This window comes from Acomys russatus, chromosome 15 (assembly GCF_903995435.1).
Source record: "Acomys russatus chromosome 15, mAcoRus1.1, whole genome shotgun sequence".
Taxonomy (NCBI): Eukaryota; Metazoa; Chordata; class Mammalia; order Rodentia; family Muridae; genus Acomys; species Acomys russatus.
This window is the reverse complement of record NC_067151.1, coordinates 10,450,010-10,472,559: the sequence shown is the minus strand read 5'-3', so window position 1 is coordinate 10,472,559 and position 22,550 is coordinate 10,450,010. Positions and strand designations below refer to the sequence as shown.

The 22,550-nt window shown below is 40.8% G+C and overlaps 1 protein-coding gene across 2 annotated transcripts in view; it reads left to right on the top strand.

The window, feature by feature from the left end:
* The window catches only part of LOC127199148 (EGF-like and EMI domain-containing protein 1), a 572,097-nt gene extending 554,202 nt beyond the window's left edge, over positions 1-17,895 (top strand). Inside the window, exons 10-13 of one of the 2 annotated variants that reach the window (XM_051157028.1) lie at positions 3,757-3,957; positions 5,820-5,993; positions 14,083-14,211; positions 17,746-17,895. In XM_051157028.1, the coding sequence (XP_051012985.1) occupies positions 3,757-3,957; positions 5,820-5,993; positions 14,083-14,211; positions 17,746-17,846 (605 nt within the window). In that variant the 3' untranslated portion in view covers positions 17,847-17,895. Of the gene's footprint in view, positions 1-3,756; positions 3,958-5,819; positions 5,994-11,123; positions 11,241-14,082; positions 14,212-17,745 lie in introns of those variants that run through there. The other variant, XR_007831912.1, reaches the window with a different exon arrangement.
* Positions 17,896-22,550: the final 4,655 nt, after the last annotated feature.

The following is a 22,550-nucleotide window of genomic DNA, read 5'->3' as shown; positions in this document are numbered from 1 at the left end:
TGCAACTCTTTATTTTTTAGTTGAAGCCACTTACAATTGTTTATTATGAGAGATGCTACCATTTACTGCTTTCGTGGTTTTTGTTGTTGTTAGTTAGATTGTTGCTTGTTCTTTTTTCTCTCTTTTATTACCACGGGGGGTTCGGTGGTTAGTGTGCCGAACTCGAAAGATTTATTCCTATCTATATTTGGTCATCTACTCCTCGTGTGAAATTTTTAATTCTTTGTTTTACCAATTGAAACTGTCTTCTTTCAGAAGCCATATAAATTCCTGGAGTCTGGAGACTGAGTAATGTGTAGTGAGTGTGTGTGTGTGTGTGTGTGTGTGTGTGTTTGTGTGTATGTGTGTGTGTGTGTTTGTATGTCTGTATGTATGTGCATATGTGTGTGTTTGTTGTATATGTTTGAATGTATGTCTGTATGTATGGATTTGTGTGCATGTGTGTATGTGTGTTTGTTTGAATATATGTCTGGTTTGTGTGTGTGTGTATGTGTGTGTGTGTTTATGTGTATGTGTGTTTATGTATGTGTGTGTTTCTCTGTGTGTGTGTGCGTGTACAAGTATGTGGGGTGCAATCAGTCATGCGGGTACATGTGGGGGACAAATTCTGATGTTAGTGACACTCTCAAGTGCTTCTTCTACATATTATTGAGGCAGGGCCTCTCATTGAACGTGGAGCTAACCATTTCTCCAGGTTAGGTTGGCAGCTGAGTGCCTAGGAAACAGCTGTCTGTCTGTACCACCAGCAGCTGAGCACTCAGGATACAGCTGTCTGTACCACCAGCACTGAAATGACAGAAATGTGGGGGGAGGCGAAAAGGGAGGGGCTCTTCAACAAATGCTGTGAAAATCAGATATTCATCTGTAGAATAAAAAATAAATAAATCCATATCTCTTTGCCTGTACAAAAATCAATTCAAGAGGGACTACAGATGTTAGTGAGACACATGAAACTTGAAATTACTAACAGAAACTATAGATAAAACACTTTGAGACAGAGCCGTAAGAAAGACATTTAGCTTCGGCAGACTTCAGTACCAAGGAAAAAATCCCAATAATTTACAAGTTTGATTACAAGAATTAAAAGTGCTTCTTCACACTAAAGGAAGCAATCACTAGAGCAAGAGACAGTCTAAGGAGCAGAAAAATGTCTTCGCCATCTACACATCACAGAGTGGTGCTAATAGCTATAGTACATAATAGATGCAAATTTTAAATACAAACAAACACATAAAAACCCCAACATATTCATTGGTCAATAGCTCAATGAAATTAGTTATTAGTTATCAGAAAAACAAATACAAACAGTCTACATATTTTTAAAAGAGTTCATTATGCTTAGCTATCTGAGAAATGCACACTAGAAATGCTTTAACTTTCTTCTCAGCTAAGTCATGTGGCTGTCATTAAAAAACAGTGGTGAGGACATGAGGAAGGAAAGTAGCTCGTGCATTGCTGACAAGAAGGTAAGCTTGCATGGCCTTCTAGAAGTTGTGGAGGAGGGCTCTCAAGACGCCGGAGTTAGAACTGCCATGTAGCAGAGCCCAGCCCTCTGTACAGACTGGAAGGATGAGGTACGCATGACACCTGGACACCTCATATCCTTATCCACTGCTGCCATACTCACACGAACCAGGACAGAGAACCGGCCTACATGTATGTCAGAGGAAGAATTGACAAGAAATGTGGTGCATATATACAACAGAATTGTATCCATTTCTAATGAAAGGAGAAATTGGGCCATTTTCAGAAAAAAAATGTATAAAACTAGGGGTCATTTCTATTAAGTGAAATAAACCAGATCCAGAAGAAAGAAAGTTGCCACGTTTAGTTTTCATGTGAATAAGCAAAATTTAAATCTATTCATGCCTTGACAGTAGAGAGGAGATAGCAACAGGAAGGGAGAGAGGGTAAGTGGGAGAGGCCAGAGAGTGGGACGGAAGCAGGGGCAAATTGGGCAGTAGGGGAACGTAAGAGTGAGAATAAAATAGAATAGCATGTGTGTATAAACACACCGAAGTAAAAACAATTGTTTGTATGCTAACTTAAAAATAATTAAAGACGAAAATTACCTTAAATATAGAATCAATTTGTTTATTTTGCAATTAATATTATTATTAAAACATTTCTTGAATCTGTACAAAGTTCATAATATTATTATCTACTTTTGTAGCAGGTCACATATATGACATTAATGTCACAGAGAAAATGGAGCTTTGTTGCTTCAAGAAACAAATCCTGAATTCTGGTGGTAGCCAGGCGTTTAACTACTACAAGCCAGGCCTTCAGTATGTCTCAAAGGAAAACACTGTGCTATCTTTATATACTAAACACAGTGGAGTATATTACCATTTACTATTTCCATCCAATTAACAGAGCCAACAAAAGCTGCATTTTATGCGCCGTCTGTTCCTAAGCAGAGTGAGCCAGGATATAATTGCATGGCACAAATGCACACACTTGCACACATCCACAGTGGTAAGGTATGCACCATCTGAGATGAAGCTGGGTTGTGGTTGCACTCTGGAACCTTCTGTGTGTCTAACACACTAACTGACTCTTTCTGAGTTTAGATTCGGTGATAAATCAGATAGTTACATTAACATAGACTAGTTAGTGTTCTTCTACCTCTAAGAGTCTCCACAGACCCTGCATGGAATTATGTAAAAAAAAAAAAAAAAAATAAGTGAGAAGTTAGTATATTTCTGCAGAATAAGGCACTGCTTGGAACCATTGAGTATAAGTTTTATGATCTTTATCCAACCTACATATAGAAGACATCAGAAATCCCTGGGTTATGTGGCCAGCCATCTGTAAATATGGAAAAGAATAAGAGAAAGTCACTAGGTAGCTGTGCAGGATAATGTAGGGCTGTACTTGCTCCTGTGTGGCAGGGCGATGCTTTGGCAAATGAAGGTCACATCATGCCACAAAGGGCAGATGTCATTTCACTCTGCCCTCCCTCTGTGTGCATGAGGGCTTGGATGTCAGTGTGGTCTGTGGCCAGCTGTGCGTCAACTCTGTGGGGACATGTGACTGTGCCTGTGAAGAAGGCTACAAAATTGGAAGTGATGGAAGAGCATGTCTGTCAGTAGCTAGGGTGTTGTGCTGAGTCTCTACCAAGTTCCTTCCACCTCCTGCCCCTCAATGTACTGAAGAGGAAAGTTTCACACCCTTCCCTGCCTCCTTTCTTCAGGTGTCTATCCTCTATCATCCATCTATCTATCTATCTATCTATCTATCTATCTATCTATCTATCTATCTATCTATCTATCTATCTATCTATCTATCGCTTATACCATTCTTTCCCTTTTTTCCTTCACTCCCACCCTTCCTTCCTTCCTCCCTCCCTCTTCCCCCTTCTCTCTCCCCCCTTTCTTCTTTTTTCTCACTCTCCTTCTTTCTTACCCCCTCTCTCTTCTTCATTCCTTCTTCTCTCCTCTCTTTCATTACCTCCTCCTCCTTCTGTTTCTTTCTCATTCCTTTTCTCTTTCCTGACTGCCTTTACCCTATTTTTCTTCCCCCTTCTTCCTAGCCTCATTTCATTTCCCTTGTGTCCTATCCACTGTGATTCAGCCCCATGCATCTGGCTGCTGGTCCAATAGGCCTCTGAAGACCCACTCAAACATCTTTGCCCCTCACTCATCCTTGCTTAGCTGTCTGGTTTAGACACCCAATGTCTGTCAATGATTGCTTGCTCTTTCCCCCTTCTATACACAGTGTTGAAACCCAGTTTTTTTCCATCTCTGGTCTTAGCTTTAGATGATGAGCAGTCAGAGGAAGAAGAAGTGGAACTGGGCATCTTGAGTTTTCCAGGCCTCCTGGTTCACAGCCCACCTCAGCCCTTCCCATATCTTGCTCCTTCTCTGGCTGCCTCATATGAAGATAAAGACAATGAAGATGAACACCAGGAAGCAGAAGGAGAGTTCCAAAGCCTGACAGCCTTGCAGAGAGTTGGTGCGTAAAGGATTTCCTTCATTCTTCTCTTCACTCATCATTAGATGACTCAGGCTTGTTCTCCAAGTAATTTCTTTATACAAGTAATTTCAATAACGTTATCAAATGTTTGGATGGGAAATTTCATAGGAAAATGGGACAAAGCCTTCACTTTTGTGATATTTCCTCTTAAATATGTCATCTCTTGACTTCTGTTTTTTATACAAGAAAGACATAATATGAAGGTGTTTGTAGAATGGGGAATATGGGGTAGTGTGTGTTGATGGCTCACTGAGTAAAGGGCCTACTACCAAGCCAGGCCTCTTGATTTCAAATCTAGAACCCACATGGGGGAAGAAGGTAACTCACTCCCACCAGCTGTCCCCATACCCTGCCATATGTGCCTTGGCATGTGACTACATATATATGCATGTACCTAAATCAATATAAAAATAAATACACTTAAAAAGAGGGGGAGACCTGCTGGCACTCAGAGAAAGGATAGCAGGCTACCAAGAAAAGACTTGATACCCTATGAGCATATAAAAGGGGAGGAAGTCCCCCTCAGTCACAGTCATAGGGGAGAGGAGTAAGGGGAAAATGGGAGGGAGGGAAGAATGGGAGGATACAAGGGATGGGATAACCATTGAGATGTAACAAGAATAAATTAATAAAAAAATAAACTATACACAATAAGAATAAAAAAAATAGAGACTAACAGTAACATATTCATATTATAGTTCATTTATAAGAATATCCATAAGTGCTTCTGAATGAAGGTAGGAATATTTAAATATTTCATTATAAAATGTCTGCTGTTTTGGCTATGGAAAATCAGAATACAATGTATTTTAGAACAACAAACATGGGCGGAAATCTTTCAACCAAGGTTGGGAAAGAGAGACATTTAGTTACATTTCTGCTGTCTACCTTTTAGTCATTTGCCAGCTCACGAGGTGTGCTGTGCAGTCCTAGAGAAGCCTGGTAAGAAGGCAAGGCAGGGGCAGAGCTCGGAACATGCACTAAGGGGAAGTCAGCACCACACAGAGTAGTGGGGGCCCCAGAAAGCAGCACACATAGAGTACTAGCTCCCCCAGCGCCCATACACACCACAAGATGAAAACAAGGATGGCATTAATGTCATCATATGGTTATTACAATAGAAAGCGGAGCTCAGGTGTAAACAACTAAGTAAAAGAAAATCTCTATATTTACTCAGATTAAGATAAGATCCATCAAGGAGAGAACAAAAGGTGAACCTATTGCACTTCTGTAAGAAATAGAATACTACACAGAGATAAAATAGATTTGTTTGGGTAGTGTAGAAGAATACTACAAATGTATTGACAAGAGAAACCTGGCTCCTGATGGGCTTACTCTACAATCCTACTTATAAAACATTCAGGAAAAAAAATATTTGTGGTGCCAGAAGTTGTGACAGTGTTTTATTTATGAGACTAATAGCACTGACATTGTAGGTGACAGGTAATGTGCTATACCTTGTCTGAAGGCTGCCAAAGGATATATTTGAGATATGTGCATCATTACACATGAGTGTTAAAGTCCAATAAAAAGTCACTTAAAAACATATCCATAGAAAGGATATCTAGGAAAGAAATCATTAACAGGCAACTCCCATTTGTCCCTCCTGTGTTCTAGGATCAGTCATAGGCCTGACTTATTTTATTTTATAGCCCTTTAAGGACAGGACAATAATCTAATATCATAACTAGCAGAAATAAAATCTGTTATATGCTGAGAGACTCTCTTTCTTAACGTTCTTTTCTGGATGTTTTGTGAATTATACCTGATCTGATTTTTTGAAATTAAGAATTTTGTTTTATTTGTGGTGACATATGTAACTAGCTGTTTGCTCATGACAGTCTGTTTAGATGGCACCTTTGGTCTGGACTGCAGCTTGAACTGTGGCGATTGCATGAATGGAGGTAGATGCCAAGAAGGGAAAAGTGGGTGCTTCTGTCCAGCTGGCTGGACTGGCAGCCTTTGCAATGAAAGCAATGCCCTAAGAACTGGTACAGACCAGCAAGCTCCTGTGGGTGAGTCTCGCTCAACAAAAGCACCCTAAACCATATGCATTAACCACCCAGTGGAAGACAGTAATATATTTATTATACATAAAGAATGCTGGTGTTTGCAAATTGAACATATAATACTAAGGGGAAATTTTGTATGCTCCTAACCCTGCTAACACACAAAACACAGAAATTAATGAAGGTTCCTAATAAGGCTTGTCTTATAAAAATCATACACTCGAATAACAACTCACAGGTGCCTGGCCAGCTAGTTCTAATGGAAACACTAGGAAGCATTTGTGTTACAAAATATGGTGAATTTGCATAAAATTTTAAAAATTGAAATTTTTTAACTGGGCTTGCTTCTGTTGTTTACCCCTCTTCCCCCTTTAAAAATTACATTAACATAGCCAATGATGATGATTTCATCTTTTTATATAAGTCTTTGAAGAGAAACTATCAAAAATTTAAATATGCCATCCAAATATCATTTCATTTGTGTTGTAAATGAAGACAGCTTTTAGGAGTTGAAACTTCCACGTGATAAAATAAAATACATTGAGTTTTTTTTTTTTTTCCTCGTTTTAACTTTCTCTTGTACTTAAAAATATGTCTCTCGATGATAATCCGGAAGATGGTAAAAGCATAATTTTTTTTTCCTTTAGCTCCCTGCATGTAAGAAAAAGGAGCAGAAATTCGTTCTACTACATGGTGTGGGCACAGGACCCGAGCTGACATGGCGACATCTGTTGGCCAGCAGGACTCCTTTGGGTCTTTAGGCTGTTCACCATGAATCACTGTAATCACATTCTCCACTGCCCTCCACCTTTTCAGCAGCCCACTTTCTGAACCTAACATGTATACTTAGCCACTGGGAACCTTCCAGAAGCAGGTTCTCATGAATCTCTTTTATTCCTTATATCTTTATCATTGTCTTTGCCCGATTGACTAGTTTTAGTAAGTCAAACCACTGGCTACTTCATATTCTGCACTTTTTACTTTAGTAGCTGTTGTACCACCCCGGTCTCTGAAGACCCATATTGTCCATCCATGAAGCATCACATGATTCTGCAGTCCTCTGCAAGAATTGCTCCTTCTGGAAGGTGTGAAGCACTCTCCCTGTCATATTGACATTCTTTCTCTGAGAGGGTTCTCTTTGATTAGGTTGAATTCATTCTTATTGATTGTAAGTTACTCTACATTAGAATGTCAGCCACATCAGTACAGAAAGAAGAAATCTTGGTGGAGACCCTCAGTTATATTGACCCATATGTTCATATACTTCATAGTACAAAATGTATATAATGTCATCATATGATCATTACAATATAAAGATTTGACTTATCATGCAAGTCCCTTGGTATATATGCACGGCCTGGACACATGGCCCTTAACATAGCAGTGTGAGAAATAAAACTAGACAATTATCTTCAGAGGAAAACATCACTGATACAAACCTCGCTCTGAGAGGTTAAGTGAGCCAGGTGATAAGAGGACAAGATATCCATGTCTTCAGACTTGGAAAACCTTGCAGATGTCCCGAGTGCCTCCCAGGGGCCTCTCTGGAAGAATCTGTTTCAGAAAGCATAGAACCTCCTTATGGAGTTGACTTCAAATGTGGCAAACAAGCCGCTGGGCAAAATGTCCTCTTTTCTGCCACAATGGGCAAGCTTAGATGCAGGTAGGCGACAGCTGAACTCTGCCAAATAGGGTAAGCAAGTCCTCAGTAGTTCCTGCCTCGCAAGTAGGTCTGTCAGAGATATTGGGCCAGAAGGCCGAAGATGATGCTCCAACATTATAGAGAGTGTTGGGTGACTGCTCGGGTAGTAAACTGTCTCAGTCGTTTTTTCATTTTGGAAGCTGCTAACCTTGCACTTGCAGTTCACTCTGGTATTTAAGTTTTATTCCTTCTCAAGTCTTTGATGGGATTGAAGACCAAATAGTTTAGTCTTACAATTAAGCTTAATTGGTTAAGGGTTAAGATGTTTTTAGATCAAGATAAGTATTTTAATAGAGATGGGATATGATAGATATTGATTTTCATTCAGAAATTTAGAGTCAACAAGATAGGAAAGATGCATTCTTCAAGTTTGACAAATGCAAATAGACAAATTGCTATGAATGTAACATTTATATAACTACTGGTTGTCTCATGGTTCTTCCTGCTGTATGTAGTTTATTTTGTTCATGTGTAGTAATATAAACATATGTTTTGAAATTAATTTTTAAAAAGAAAGAAAAAGCTAAAACATAAATATTAAAAAAAAAAACATGAAGACAGAACAATCCAAATTAGCTCACAGCTTTCAACTAATCCTTTGGTTAAAAGAGAGTAGGGGTATTCTCTAAAATCCACATAAATTACATACTTCAGAGATGATTGCCATTTTTATATGCAGCCAAAGAACTTAAAAATAAATTGGGTAAGAATCAGAAAAGTGATGCTCCCCACTGAATAGTCCCCAAAGACCATTCAGTATCTTTATTGGTCTACTATGAAATCATCTACTGAGACTTCACAGAAATGTGTTCAATAAATATTATGGAAGTGATTTAAGTATCACTGTGCATTATTTAATTTTCATAGCATTTTTGGAACCACATATCTTTCAAAGAAATTCCATGTTGAAATCACTGAACATGGGTTGATTATCTACTATCGAGGAAGAGAGGAGTGGCTCCCACCGGTGTCGAAACACTCGTGATACATTTCAAGTCTGCTAGTTCAAAGTTAGAACATGTTCCTGTTAACCATTTCTCCCCCTGTGATCTTATTCTTATTGCTATTCTATTTGTTAATGACATATCTTGGAAGTCCTGCTATATTCCATTTTGTGGGAAGGGGCCAGAGAACACCATCAATCTACTATATAGATGATATGCCATAACCCAGGTGCTATGGAAGACACTATAAGTTCTTTATCTATAAAAATGTTTCTTCTTATATTTTTGGTTGTGAGCCTAGCAACAACAACAAACAAAAACTGTTCCTTCTATAGATGCTGGAGAATTTCAAAGTTATGTTAGACATAAATTAACAATGTAGGATTTCACAATTGTTTATCCTCAATATCTTTCTTACTTTTGCTCTCTTTTTTCTGTTTTACTCACCCTTTCTAATAGCCTATGCCTTGAGGAAATAATGGACAAGCCGAGTTAGAAGAGTGCTTAGCTATCACTCACAAGGCTGTGAATTCAAATACCAACATTGCGTAAAACAAGCATGGTGGAGCATACCTGTAATCCCAGCACTTGAAAGGTAGAGGAAGAGGGATTAGAGATTTAAAGTCATTATGAGTTCAAGGTTAATATTGAGTACATTAGACTTTCTCTCAATGAAAAAGAACAGGAAGGAATAAAGAAAAGGAGAGAAAAGAAATAAAAGAAAGATAAATAAAGGCATTGAGAAAATAAAAGATGAACAGGAAGCTAAGTTTCATAAAATGATAGGAGGTTAGTGCAGGAGACATTATGTGGCAGTTTGAATAAAAATGGCCCCCATAGGTTTAAAGGGAGTAATACTATTAGGAGGTGTGGCCTTGATGGAGTAGGTGTGGCTTACCCAGAGGAAGTCATCACTAAGGGGTGGGATTTGAGATCTCAGAACTCAAGCTTGCCTACTAGTTCCCAATGCACTTCTCCTTATGGATCAAAATGGAGAGCTCTCAGCTCCTCCTCCAGTACCCTGTCTGCCTGCAGGCTGCCATGCTTCCCACCATGATGATAATGGACTAAACCTCTGAAACTATAAGCCAGTCCCAAGGTTTTCCTTTATAAGAGTTGCTGGGGTGTGGGCCTGTTTCTGTAGGCAGAGGAGACACTCCCTCCCAGTAAATTTCATGTACGTTATAGTTGAGTGTACTCCCTGCTGACATCAGCTCACCAGACACCCACCCACCCACATTAAAGGTGTCAAAATCTGGCTCTTTAAAGAAAAACATATCAAAGGTGCCCTGGAGACAAGCCCCAGGAAGTGTCCTGGGAGTGGCTCCTGCAATTCAGGTACCCTTGGTTTAAAAACCCAGAGGTTGGGGTGTTTGCGCATGCACTCCTAGTTTCTCCCTCCATAGCTTCCTGTCTTTGTCTTTTTTTTTCTTCTTCTTCTTTTTATCATTAAGTTTAGTGAATTAAAATCTAGTTCTTTATTTTAACCAAGTGCAGTTGGTCAGTTATCTGGCCTTTTAGAAGTCAGAGGCTCTCTTCCCCCACTGAAAGGGACATGAACTCCCATTGTCTCAACCCTGGCTAAGCTCTAGACCACCTTGCACTTCCTCAAGATGAGGGATCTAGCCGGAGAGCTCCCTACCTGTCCAGGAGGCCTTCCTCCTGACAAGTTCTCAGGACAGAGACTTCCTAAGCTAGCAACCAGAAGGCTGAAGAAAACTCTGAGACCAGATTCTCAGCCCAGCCTCCCAGAGAAAGGAACCCACACTGGGGTCATGGTGTCTTTTAACAGTGATGGAAACCATAAGACACATACATATAGCTTGAGGATAAAACTTATGGTAAAATATCAACTATAACAACTAATTAAATTATTTCAAGTTATATGTATTCATGTTAAAGAAAGTCACAATTCCTTCAGTGTACATTTCTGGATGCCAGATACTTCTAAAAGAATCGACAAACCAGGGAAAATTATCATTTGCTTAATTTCATCAAATTCTGAGAATGCCAAATGCCTTGGGAGTCCCTAAGAGAACTTAGCTGCATTCATTGCTGGTTTTAAAACATGACTTTTTTTCTGCACTTCTCCCCATTTTTTTTCAGAGTTAAAGATAAAGTTGGTTTCTCATTAATGGTGCTTAGTGCTATTCAGCAAATGGGTCTGGGTAGTGTTGAAACCACAGGGCTTAGATTTTAAGGAGTGAGATCAGTTACACATTTGAACCTTCTTAGCATTTCCTTGATTCATCATTATTTTAACCAGCTGTATCATCTGGACTTTCCCAGGGGAGATTAACCCACAGGAACTAGGATTATGCCACAGTTTTACCCTGGGCCTGCAAGGTGCTGAGAACTGAATTACTTGGAAGCCACATTGATAGAAAGACCATTTCTCCTTCTGACCTCTCCTTCTGGTTGCATCTGCGATGGATGGCATGTTGCTCTACATGTGCACCTTTCCTAATTCACTCACACTTTGTTCCACAGATGCCAGCAACAAGAAGTTACTGGGTGACTGCAATTGCCAGAACGGAGGTGTCTGTGATCCTCAGACTAGACAGTGCCAATGCCCTCCCGGTGTTTATGGGAAGATTTGTGAAGAAGGTAGGAATGTCCTGTCAGGAAGATGAGCCACAGCTAATTTGGGGGTTCACAGGGGTAGAGGTTAGAACAGAAATGACGAATTCAAAGACTGTGTCTCTATGGACAAAAATAAATTTACTTTGGCAGTAACAAGCATAATGGAACAAAACAAGGGAAGATTGGGGTGTGTTTGAAAGAGAATGAATCCATGGGCTCATAAACTGGAATGCTTTGTCCCTAGTTTGTGGATTGTTTGGGGAAACAGTTAGGAGGTGTGGCCTTGCTGGAGAAGGGGTGTCAATGGGGGTGTGCTGTGATGTTTCAAAAGTCCATGCCAGATCCAGTGAAATCCTCTCTCAGCCTCCATCTTAAGGATAAAATGTAAGGTCTCAGATACCGCTATAGTGTCTTGTCTGCCGGCCTCCCACAGTACTCCCTCTCACAGTGCTACTTCCCACCATCCTCCCTCCCACTGTGCTCCCTTCCCCACCATGCTCCCTCCCATCGTGCTCCCTTCCCCACTATGCTCCCTCCCACCATGCTCCCTCCCACCATGCTCTCTCCCACCATGCTCCCTCCCACCATGCTCCCTCCCACCATGCTCCCTCCCACAATGCTCCCTCCCACCATGCTCCCTCCCACCGTGCTCCCTCCCACCATACTCCCTCCCACCATGCTCTCTCCCACCATGCTCCCTCCCACCATGTCCCCCTCCCACAATGCTCCCTACCACAGTGGTCATAAGTTCACCATTGACACTGTAACCAAGCCCCCAGCTAGATGCCATTTTTATAAGTTGCTTTGGCCTTCTTCACATTGTATAACTGTAACTAAGTCACTTGATTGGTTGTGATATGAACGGGATGAATCCTCACGCAATAAAAAAAAATATTGTTTTCATCTCAAGCATGAATTGGGTTTGTGGATGTGGGTCCAGCAGTAGGACCCCAGGAGAGCTCACTTTCTCTGTAGACCAAAATGAGAAGCAGTTGGCTCAAGTGGCAAAAGTAAGTGAGAAATGAAAACAGAACAAGAAAGGAAGGAAGGGGAGAAATTATGGGTGAAGAGCTCACAAACCACCAGAGACAACTGTGTATGGATTTTTCATAAAAGCCAATGAAGAAGCCCTATTTCCTCCCTTAGTTTGACAGAGCTCAGTTGCTGAAGACAGAAAGAAAATTAACATGGTATTACCCTGAGTTTGCTAGAATTCTTTGGGAAATTCATTAGGCTGTCTCAGGCCATGGGAACATGAAAATCAAATGTACTTTCCTCTCTGGAGTGTAGGAAGGCTCCTGTTTACCATCCAATTTCTTATCCCTACAAGCAATGTGTGTTTGTTTGTAAAAAACATAATACACTAAAGGGTTGCAATGAGCTCTGGTGGGAAAGATGACCCTGTTATAGAAAAACAAAACCAAAGGGTTCTTGGCCTGTGTAAAGTGTGACCAGGTTCAAGACAAGCATAAATTACAAATGTTGATAGGTGTTACAGATTAAATACTGATGCCTGGTTGGAAGTAAGGCCATAGTATAATTCAGATTATGACAAGGCAAGATTTATGGAAAAGTAAAACAAGAGAGAAGAGATGAGACAATGTGGGGGAAGGGCATTCCTGAGCACGGTGGGAAGCCGTGCAGTGTGCCAAGAACCTCAGAGAGAGCAGCACAAGGTAGGTGGGGGCTGGTAGGGCAGCACGAGTTCTGTGTGCTAGGATAGCGGCTCAGGAGTCAAACTGGCGCTCTTAGTTTGTACCGTTGAGAAGTCGGAGTACAATTTCAAGGAGAGCATGCAAAATCATGTATGTACATTTACAAAAAGCAAAAGCAAAAGGACTCATTGGTCTTATCTAACCAGAGTGAAAACATTGTCTTCATATGTATACGCACGTGTGTGTGTGTGTGTGTGTGTGTGTGTTGATGATACATATGCAGGTCTGTGTGGACACCAGAAGTCAACATCCAGTGTCATTCTTTAGTATGCTTTGATTTTTAAGATGACATTTTTTTTTTTTTTAAGAAAAGGACTCACTATGTAGACCTAGCTGGCCAGGAGTTCATTATATAGACCAGGTTACCTTTGAACATACAAAAATCTGTGTCTGATCAGTGAACTCAAGGTTTCATTTTGTATCACTAACCCTTTTACTAAATAAATTATGCACTCAAACTTGGACATATTACACAATATATATATATGTGTGTGTGTGTGTGTGTGTGTGTGCGCATATATGTTTGTATGTATATGTATATATCAATGCATTTCATGTATCATATGTAATTATTAAATATACATTTAATAATTAAAAGCTAGAAAAGGTGAATGACTACAAAGAAATCTTACATACATAAGAAGGCAGCTGCGCATCGCAGCACTCATAGCAATTGAGACAGCATGCGCAAGACCTGCACAAGCTCCAGTCACATAGAATCCAAGCATGGAAAGACGAGGTAGGCATGATGTCCCGCCTCTAGCTGAGGAGCTATTGGAAATTGATAACTGCCGGCAGGATCATTCTCTTTTAAGAAAGCAGCCCCTAGTAGGTCTACCACAGTCCAGTCTAAGACCCTCCATTCAAGAATCCATCAGCATCACAAATTAGACCTGATGTGTTTGAAAGAAAAGAAAGGAGATGCAAAGTTGGGTGATGTGGAGAAGTGAAGTGGATTTGGAAAGAGCTGCAAGAAAACGTTTGACTATGATCAACATTTGTTGTAGGAAATTCTCAAACTACTATTAAAAGATATTGTCTCTCTCTCAAGACCCATTAGGGGTGGGTGCTCAGATCTTGAATTTTATAAACAAAGGTCATAGCAATTTTTGCATGTGAACTAACATATACTCCTTTTTCATACCCTGCAGGATGTCGGAAAGGGTTCTTTGGGAAGTACTGCAAAAGGAAATGTCACTGTGCCAACAATGGCCATTGCCACAGGGTATACGGTGGCTGCATGTGTGACCTACGGAGCTATGGAAGATTCTGCCATCTCAGTAAGTCACAGCCATGGTTGTTCCCTATTCTATGCGCAGTGGTTTAGAACAGTGTGGGGATACAGCAGTCAATGGTAGAAAGAAAATGATCCTAGTTCATCTACTCCTGTAGACAAAGATTTTATTCTTTTCTTTGGGCTCTGTAAATTACAAAATCTGTATTTTGATGATTACAATTAATCCAAACTTTAAATATTTCAATTTTATAATTTTAGTAGTTATCACGTAGAAATTGATAGAGTTAGTTTAAGTAAACCGCTGTCACTTTATAGGAACTAAGTCTGAAGAGCCTGGATCATATCTCCGTGTCCAGTACAAATCACTATGACCTTTAAAATCCAGAAGAGCTCTTCTGCTTGCGTTCTGACTGTATGTCCAAGAGGACATCAGAGTCTTTCAGTTCATCTGCAGCTTCCACAATTTCTCCCTGCAGTAACACTTATAGGCCTTCCTCCAAGCATGAAGCTAAGATCTGTGAACCTGAAGTGACCGCAGCCCTTCCTGCTCCTTGCCTATTGTCCCCCTCTCATCTTGCTACTGAGGGAGTGGGTCCTCTGAAGATTTCTCCTAAGGAACATTGGTGTCTTGGGTCTGATTAGCCTCCTAAGACAGAACACCATGAAATGCATAGGTTATAAAAAGAAATGCATTTAAGCCTAGAATCTGAGGAATCTACAGAGGTACTAAAGTGTAATGTGGCTTTGTGGCTCACAGATATTTCCAGTCACTGCATCCTTCTTTTGGTGGGGACAAGCAAATATATTCTTAGGTTTCATTATTAATGCACGAATATCATGTACAAAAGCCCTACCTCCTGACATAATGTTGCTAAAGTCTAACCTTCAGATAGCATTGTCCGAAGGAATTAAGATTTTATCATAACCATTTTAGGAAGATATTACCAGCGATACTGCAATCATATCAAAGTATCATGACCTTCTATAGTTTATACTTTACCTTTAGTTGGATGCTTATAGGACCTATATACTTAAGAAAAAGAATGTTGGGGGCTGGAGAGATGGCTCAGAAGTTAAGGGCAGTGGCTGCTCTTCCAGAGGTCCTGAGTTCAATTCCCAGCAACCTCATGGTAGCTCTTAACCATCTATAATGTGATCTGATGCCCTCTTTTGGCCTGCAGGTATATATGAAGGCAGAGCACTATATACATAATAATAAATAAATAAACCTTTTTAAAAGAGAAAAAGATAAAGAATGTCTCTGGAAAAAAACATAATAAATTGTGAACACACCAATAAGAGACCAACAAAATGCCTCATAGTAAACTGAGTTGGATCATGAGAAAATATCAGGTGTAGGAAAACAAGGAATGGTGAGAACCATTGATAGCTGAATGCTAGAAGTACAGCTGACATGTTCTAGAACATCATTTATCTCCTAAGACATTCCTAGAGAGGAAAACTAGGCTAGAAACAAAGATGGTATCATCTCTGTTGTTGGCCCTGAAATGTAGCAAGATAGAGCCAATATGAAGCAATAACTTGAATATTTTATATAACAGTATCAGATGTTTGGGCAAAATAAATCAGAACAACTGGTCAAAAAGTTCAGGAAGCTCACGTTATAGCAACAAAGTTGACATTCTTAGGATCTGAATACCAGGGTCCCATATTTAAATTCACTTACCCACTTGAAAGAGTAAAGACTTGATAGAAAGCCAGTAAACAAGTTTGTTATTTGTGATGGTGGTAGTGATGCTGGTTATGGCGGCTGTACCGGTGAAAGTGCTGATGGTGGTGATGGTGGTCGCAATGCTGGCTAACATTCTGAATGGCACCATGTTTAGGAAGGGTACACATAACCAAGTTCTTCTGGGTTCGCTTATGAATGTCACTTGACTTGACCTGAGGACCTCAAGTATTACAATTCATCATTATTTTTCTAGCTACACAAAGTACTACAAACTGAGTGCCTTAACATAGAAATCCATTGTCTGATAGTTCTGGAAATGAGCATACCATTTCAAGGTATGGGTAGTTGTCTGATCCCTCTAAAGATGTTATGGAAGGATGTGTTTCAGGCCTATTTCTGCATGTAGGTAGTTCTTTCTATGGCATCATATTGCCTTCTGCTACAAGCATATCTCTGGACAAAGCCCTCACTCTGTAAACCCATTTTGAGTTAGGAACTCATCTATCTCAATGCAGCTTTGTCTTAACAAAGTATACATTTAATGTATTCAGAAATAAAGTCACATTTCCAGGTCCTGAGGATTAGGACATCATCATATAGAGCTGTTGGATGTTTTATCTCAGTTCCTAACAAACTCTAAGGGTTTGTTACTTGATTACCCACATAGGCTCTTTTTTTTTCCTCCAAACTTGTTTCTAGGATCAACAGAACAAACTTGTTTCTAGGCCCTAGAACAGGAGAGACCACAAGCTTGGGGAGTCTGATGCTGTCTGTGGAATTTGGAGGTCCTACAAAAGATCAATTGTTATCAAACTTGGAACCATTTTTTAAGAGTTCACAGAGCCCTGTTGATTGTCTGGCTTTAGAGATTGCTCTCACTGTCCTTGGCAACTGGAGCTGGGATTTGTTTGGAGCCATCATAACCTCCACATTGAATGAACTCTGCTAGTGTCACTTGCGGTCCCCAGGGAAGCCCCCACAACTCACTGCATTTTCTGCATGTAGCATTCCACAGTGAAGACTGTCCAGGCACACCAAAGACTACTTTGAGCACAGGAGCCCAGAAAGCACATCTCGTTTGAGGAGTCTCTTGAATACTGATAGTGGGGAAACAAAGAAATTGTCAGAGAGATACGTTTTGGAACAGGAGTTGAGCTGTTCTACGGATTCCATAGAGAGAGTGGGGCAGAGGAAGCAGGGGAGGGTATGAAGTGTGGTATACTGTCCTAAACACAAGGGCAGGCTGTTTCCAAGTTCGAATTTCAGTTCTGATTGCATCATCTCTAAAACCCAGTGGCCTGGGCGAAATAAAGACAACAGGGCAAGCAGCTCTTACCACAGAAGCGGGCAAGATAATATCGCTGTCACAATGGAAGCTTTGTGTCATCTGTGAGATGTAAAATTATTTCCTATTACCATATAATGAGGGGGAGTGAGGACAATGGCCAACCTTCACATAAATGCTTGTCCATCATCTCTAGGCTGCAGCAGGAGGATGAGGGGCCTGGCAGCCAAAGCAGTCCTTGGAGAATATTAAGTCCAGGCAGCAACAGACCATGTTTGAGATGCAATCTCTCTCCCCCAGCATCACTGCGGCCTTTTAAGTAATTCAGGCTTCATTGTTCATGTCCACTTGCCAAAAGACAAATGAATTGCCTGATTTGAAAGACATCTGTCCCTCCTCCTTTCTCTCTCTCTCTCTCTCTCTCTCTCTCTCTCTCTCTCTCTCTCTCTCTCTCTCTCTCTCTCTCTCTCTCTCTCCTTTGTTGGCAGTCCTTACTCTCCTTATAACAAAGCCCCAAAAACCATCATGCCTATGCACAAACAATTTCAAGTGAACAACCATGGTTTTCAGATGACCAGTTTGCTTCCATCTGCTTACAGATTGTCCCGGGGGTGCGGGTGGGGGCTATGGGGCTGCCTGTTCTTTGGAATGTCACTGTGTGAAGGAGAACACCCTAGGAATGCAGTGCCAAAAATTGTAGTTGCACCTGCAAACCTGGTTACTAAGGCAACAGATGCCAGGAAGGTGCAATCCAATGATGGATTTTTGTGCTTCTCGAATAATAATGATCAGTCTTTGTTCAGCATTATTTGGTCATTAATTAGGAAATTCCCACAGTGTCCTTGGAGCTAGAGATGCTTTATTGTTCCCCTGTTTCAGGTACAGACACTGAGACTCACAGGGGTGATACAATTATTTAACCTTGTCTTTTTGGCCTCTGCTCTTACCTTGTCAGCCTGAGCCAGCCTGAGCAAAGAAAGAAGATCACGCAGCTTACAATTATATCTGGAAAGGATTTATGCCAGAAAACATGGACTCATCAACCAGGGACATGCTCTTTTCCAGAATGGAAAACTCTACTCTTTCTATCTAAAAATCAATCATCCAAACAAATTTATTAACAGGTCTTAGTATGGAAAGTTTAAATATGGGTACCAGCACCATCATTTTTCAAACATCTAGATGTCACATAATTTTTAGATAAATCTATAAACAGAAAGCTATGACTCCAATAATAAATAACATGTGTAGATATGTGTGTAGTTGTGTGTGAAACATGGGAAAATGGTGTTACAGCTTGTCAGTAGAGCCATCCCTGGCTTCTAGACTCCAGGAGTGCCTGTTCCCATTTTGGGCATCTGGTCACTTGTCACTGAATTCCACTCATGCCACTTTTTAAGAACACACTGTGAAGCCTTTCTGGAGTTCTTTTTGTTGCCCTACAGTGTTTCTCATCTTCTAATTTACCATGTTTGCCCATTACTGTTCTGTTTAATATTGATGGTCCATTCTCTTACTAGAATCCTGCGTCCATGCAGGCAGGACTTCTATGTTTTCCTTCTTCCTATATGCCCTCACTCCTGCAACAAAGGCACTAGTCAGTAAATCTTTTCTTAAATGAACACATAAACATGTATGGGGGAGTTAGTTTTTTATTACTTGCATATTTTTCATTAAGTGCTAGGTATTCTTATTAAAGAAAAAATTCACAGTATTTTTGGACCTTTAGTAAAAACTGCACACATGACAAATAGAATGATCAAAATTAATGTTAATTCGTCACTTCATCTACAACTAGAAGACGATCCAGGGTTTAGATGGGCAACACCGCGGTGTTTAGTCCACTCACAGAAGCAGTTGAGTGCTGACGCCAGCCAGCAGAATAGACCAATACCTGGATATGAGGTGTGAGCATTAAGAAACAAAATAGATATAGGAAAAGATATAACAAAAGAGATAAGAAAAAAAGCAAGTATTTGGGAGGACTAACAGTAGTATTCATCTATGTGAACCAGAGGATTCTTAAAACAGAAAAAAAAAATGCTACCAATTACTTTAGTTATCTATATACTTAGACTTCTTTCATCTTAAGGCCAACAAAGTACATCAAGCTCACATCCTGACCTGGAATTAATAATCAATTTTCTTAACTAATACAAGTATCTTGTCAAGTTCTCAAGGCTGTGTGTAAGGCAAGGTTGTAAGTCCTCTGGCCTGCTTCTGTTAAGGAATCCAAAAAAATGGCTCCTGATAGTGGGGAACTTGCCTTGGCTTCCCTTATGCAGTCATGTAGAGAAACACTTTTATCCTGTCCTGCAATGATAGACCTGTAGCATATGAATAAGCCAAGCCAGGCCACTCCAGTGGCTGAATTGTGACTTCCTAAGTAATGAGGAAAGGACCTTGAGAAAACACAAGTCCAATGTTAAGGGAATGTGCTTAATATGACACAAGAGTGGGTGGGTCCCCTGCCACCCTCTCCATTTCTGCCATGGATTTAAAGCCTTGAGTCAGCCTTCTACTCATGTTCCCAGGAGATGTCATGCTGTAGGTGTCAACACACAAGGGTATGATACCCATGTACACGCACTTGGGTAAATTTAATTTATTCTGACAACATTTCCTTAAAGCAGCTGCTGAGTATACTTTATTGGAAAATGCGTCTTAGTTCCCCACTGTGAGAGAAAATGAGTTGGAATCATATGTAAATCAGCAAAATACAGAGGTCATCGTTGTCTCCAGAAGACATACTGTTTTTACATTGGATAACCTCGTCAAATTCTGATACTTTTGTCTAACCACAAAATGAAATTGTGAGTAAGCCGAGAGCAAGTGAATGGATCACCATGACTGGCAACTGAAATCAAGGCAAAAAGAGCTCTTTTAAGAGCTGTGCATGAAGAAAATCAGGCCTGTGTTTCTGTCTCTGTCTAAAGCACTGGGGTGGGCCACAGCTTCAGAAAAGAACCCCCTCCCCATGCCATGAATGGTCAGTTAAGGATTGGGTCAATGGCACCGAAGAACAGAGCCCCAACCAATCAACACCAGCCTCAGTTAGCTGATCTAAGAACAGAAAAGCATCTTTCTTCCCGTAACCTGTGACATAGGGAGAAAATCCACTTGAAAGCTGCCTCAGTGTACTGGGTAAAAGTTTGTGTTCTATGTACTTTGAATCTCAGTTACAGGCATATTTTTAAATATGGAGAACCCAATGGTCCAGTGAGCCCCCTACGCCCATTTTGGGAAGTCTGTGCAACCCCTGTACCATCGCAAGAAAAACAAATCTTGCTTTACATAGATCCAAGGCAGGCAAATTTGAAGTTAGGAACCACCATGGGACTCTCAGACCATGATAAACGACTCAAACGGCTCTGGATGGCACAGCATCACATGGTGATGGAAGCACTGGACTCCAAAACTGAAAGATGTAGGATCACATTTCAACTTTGCTGCTTACAGCTTTATGATGCCGGGTCGGCCACATCACCTCTTCAAGTCTCATTTTAATAGAGGATAAAGTGTGATTGGCTGTTGTGTATGTGTATGCGTGTATGTGAGTGGAACTATTATTTAATTCTATGTCAGCTTGGTACAGAGGACACAGCTGTGGATCCAGTAAATCAGAAAATGTGGTAATTCTGCTATTGAGACTCTGCCCAGCAAAATAGATACACAGTGCACTGTAACTTTCTCCTGTTGCTGAGTGTTTAGGGGAAGTTTTGTTCTTTTCTCTCTGTTCAGAGGATACTTTCACCGAGGTTTCTAGTGGCAGGGGTTTGGAGAGTGGTCCACATTCTACCTGGAAAGAGTCCAAAGGCCAGGAGTGTCTGCTGCTTGTTCTTTTCCATCAGTAGTTCAAAGGAAATGCATCAGGACAGCATCAGTGTCTATTTAGCGTCCTTAGACATGTTACATGCCCATAAAGAACACAAGCCACAAGGCTCGTCCTTTACGACACTGTCCTAGAGGAAGAAGCAAGCCGGGGATGAGGAGAGTAGAAGTGAGGCAGACCCTTGGAGGCAACCTTCTGAGATTCTTTTTTACAAGTTACCCCTCATTTTCATGTTTGTTCAGTACAAGTGCTTCCAAAGGTATATCAAAATGGCTTCCATTGTTATTGCCTGGGAAAGAAATCCACACATTTTCAGCAAAAGGAAAAAAGAGGGGGGCTACTATATCCGTGTTTCCAAAGTGACAGACACAGCATCATGCTGATTGCTTCAGGGAATGCTTTTGGAAGTGCTATAAATCCTCAGAGGCTATCAAACACTTCTTTCTTTGCAGCAGCACACAACACACACACACACACACACACACACCAACACAATTTGCCAGCTCACTTAGGCAACAGTGAAAGTAAAATCTGGAATCATCTTTCTTTTTGTGTTTATTTTATAAGCCAGCCCTGATGGCCTCTGGGGACCAGAATGTCAGTTCTGCTTTGGACTCTGTGAAAATGGAGGTCACTGCAACAGAAAGTCTGGAAGCTGTGACTGTGTTCCCGCTTACACAGGAAAGTCCTGTGCCATGCATAAGTAATAAAACAGGATCGAATGAAGAATAAAGTCAACAAGTTGCTAGCTATATAAATGCTTTGTTTTCCTCGGCTCCTGCTCAGTATACTGCCAGAGGCTGTTGGATGACTAACTTGTTGAAACGCTTGCCCCAGTATTTGGTGCCTTTACATGATGACTTGTTGTTTTGCACTACTGCATGTCACTGCTCTGAGGGCTGTCACTCATATACCTATTTCAACAAGGAAGCCTTTTCGGGACAGACTGGCTTGGATGAGCATCAGCCAAGCTGTCTGTTCCTATGCACTGTGCCTCAAGATTGGCCCCAGCTCCACAGCACAGCAGTGTCAGCCTAGTATTCCAAGAAGTCTCCCAAATCAGCAAGGGTGGACCAACACCTAGTCTCAGAAGACACACATTATCATTATCTTTCTGTCATTCATGACACATTTCGAGGCAAGCCAGATTTGTTGGGGAAGAGAAAAGTGTTTCCATTTCCTATTTAGAAGAGCAGCAAAATGCCATTGCCAAAGACCTGCAAGTCAGGAGGTGCAGTTGCTGCCATTGTGAAAACCACTGTCACATACCACAACATTCCCCATTCTTCCAAAAGGTACTTTAAAAGGTCCCAGATTAGAATTACCACTTTTGCAGGAATAACAGCAGACTGAAGAGTGTTTTAAAAAAATGATTAGCTAAATTTGATGCTGTTTGAGAAAGTTGGTAGCCCAATGCCCGCCTTGTCCCCTGCAGTTGTTGGTGTTCTTGAAGCCACATGCTAATCCTACCTGTATTGTACTCTCTGCTGTGCCCACAGTGAAGTACAGTCGCCTGAGAGCTTCTGTAAAGTGATGGGCTGGACATTATTTTGCATAAGGTTAAGCATGAAT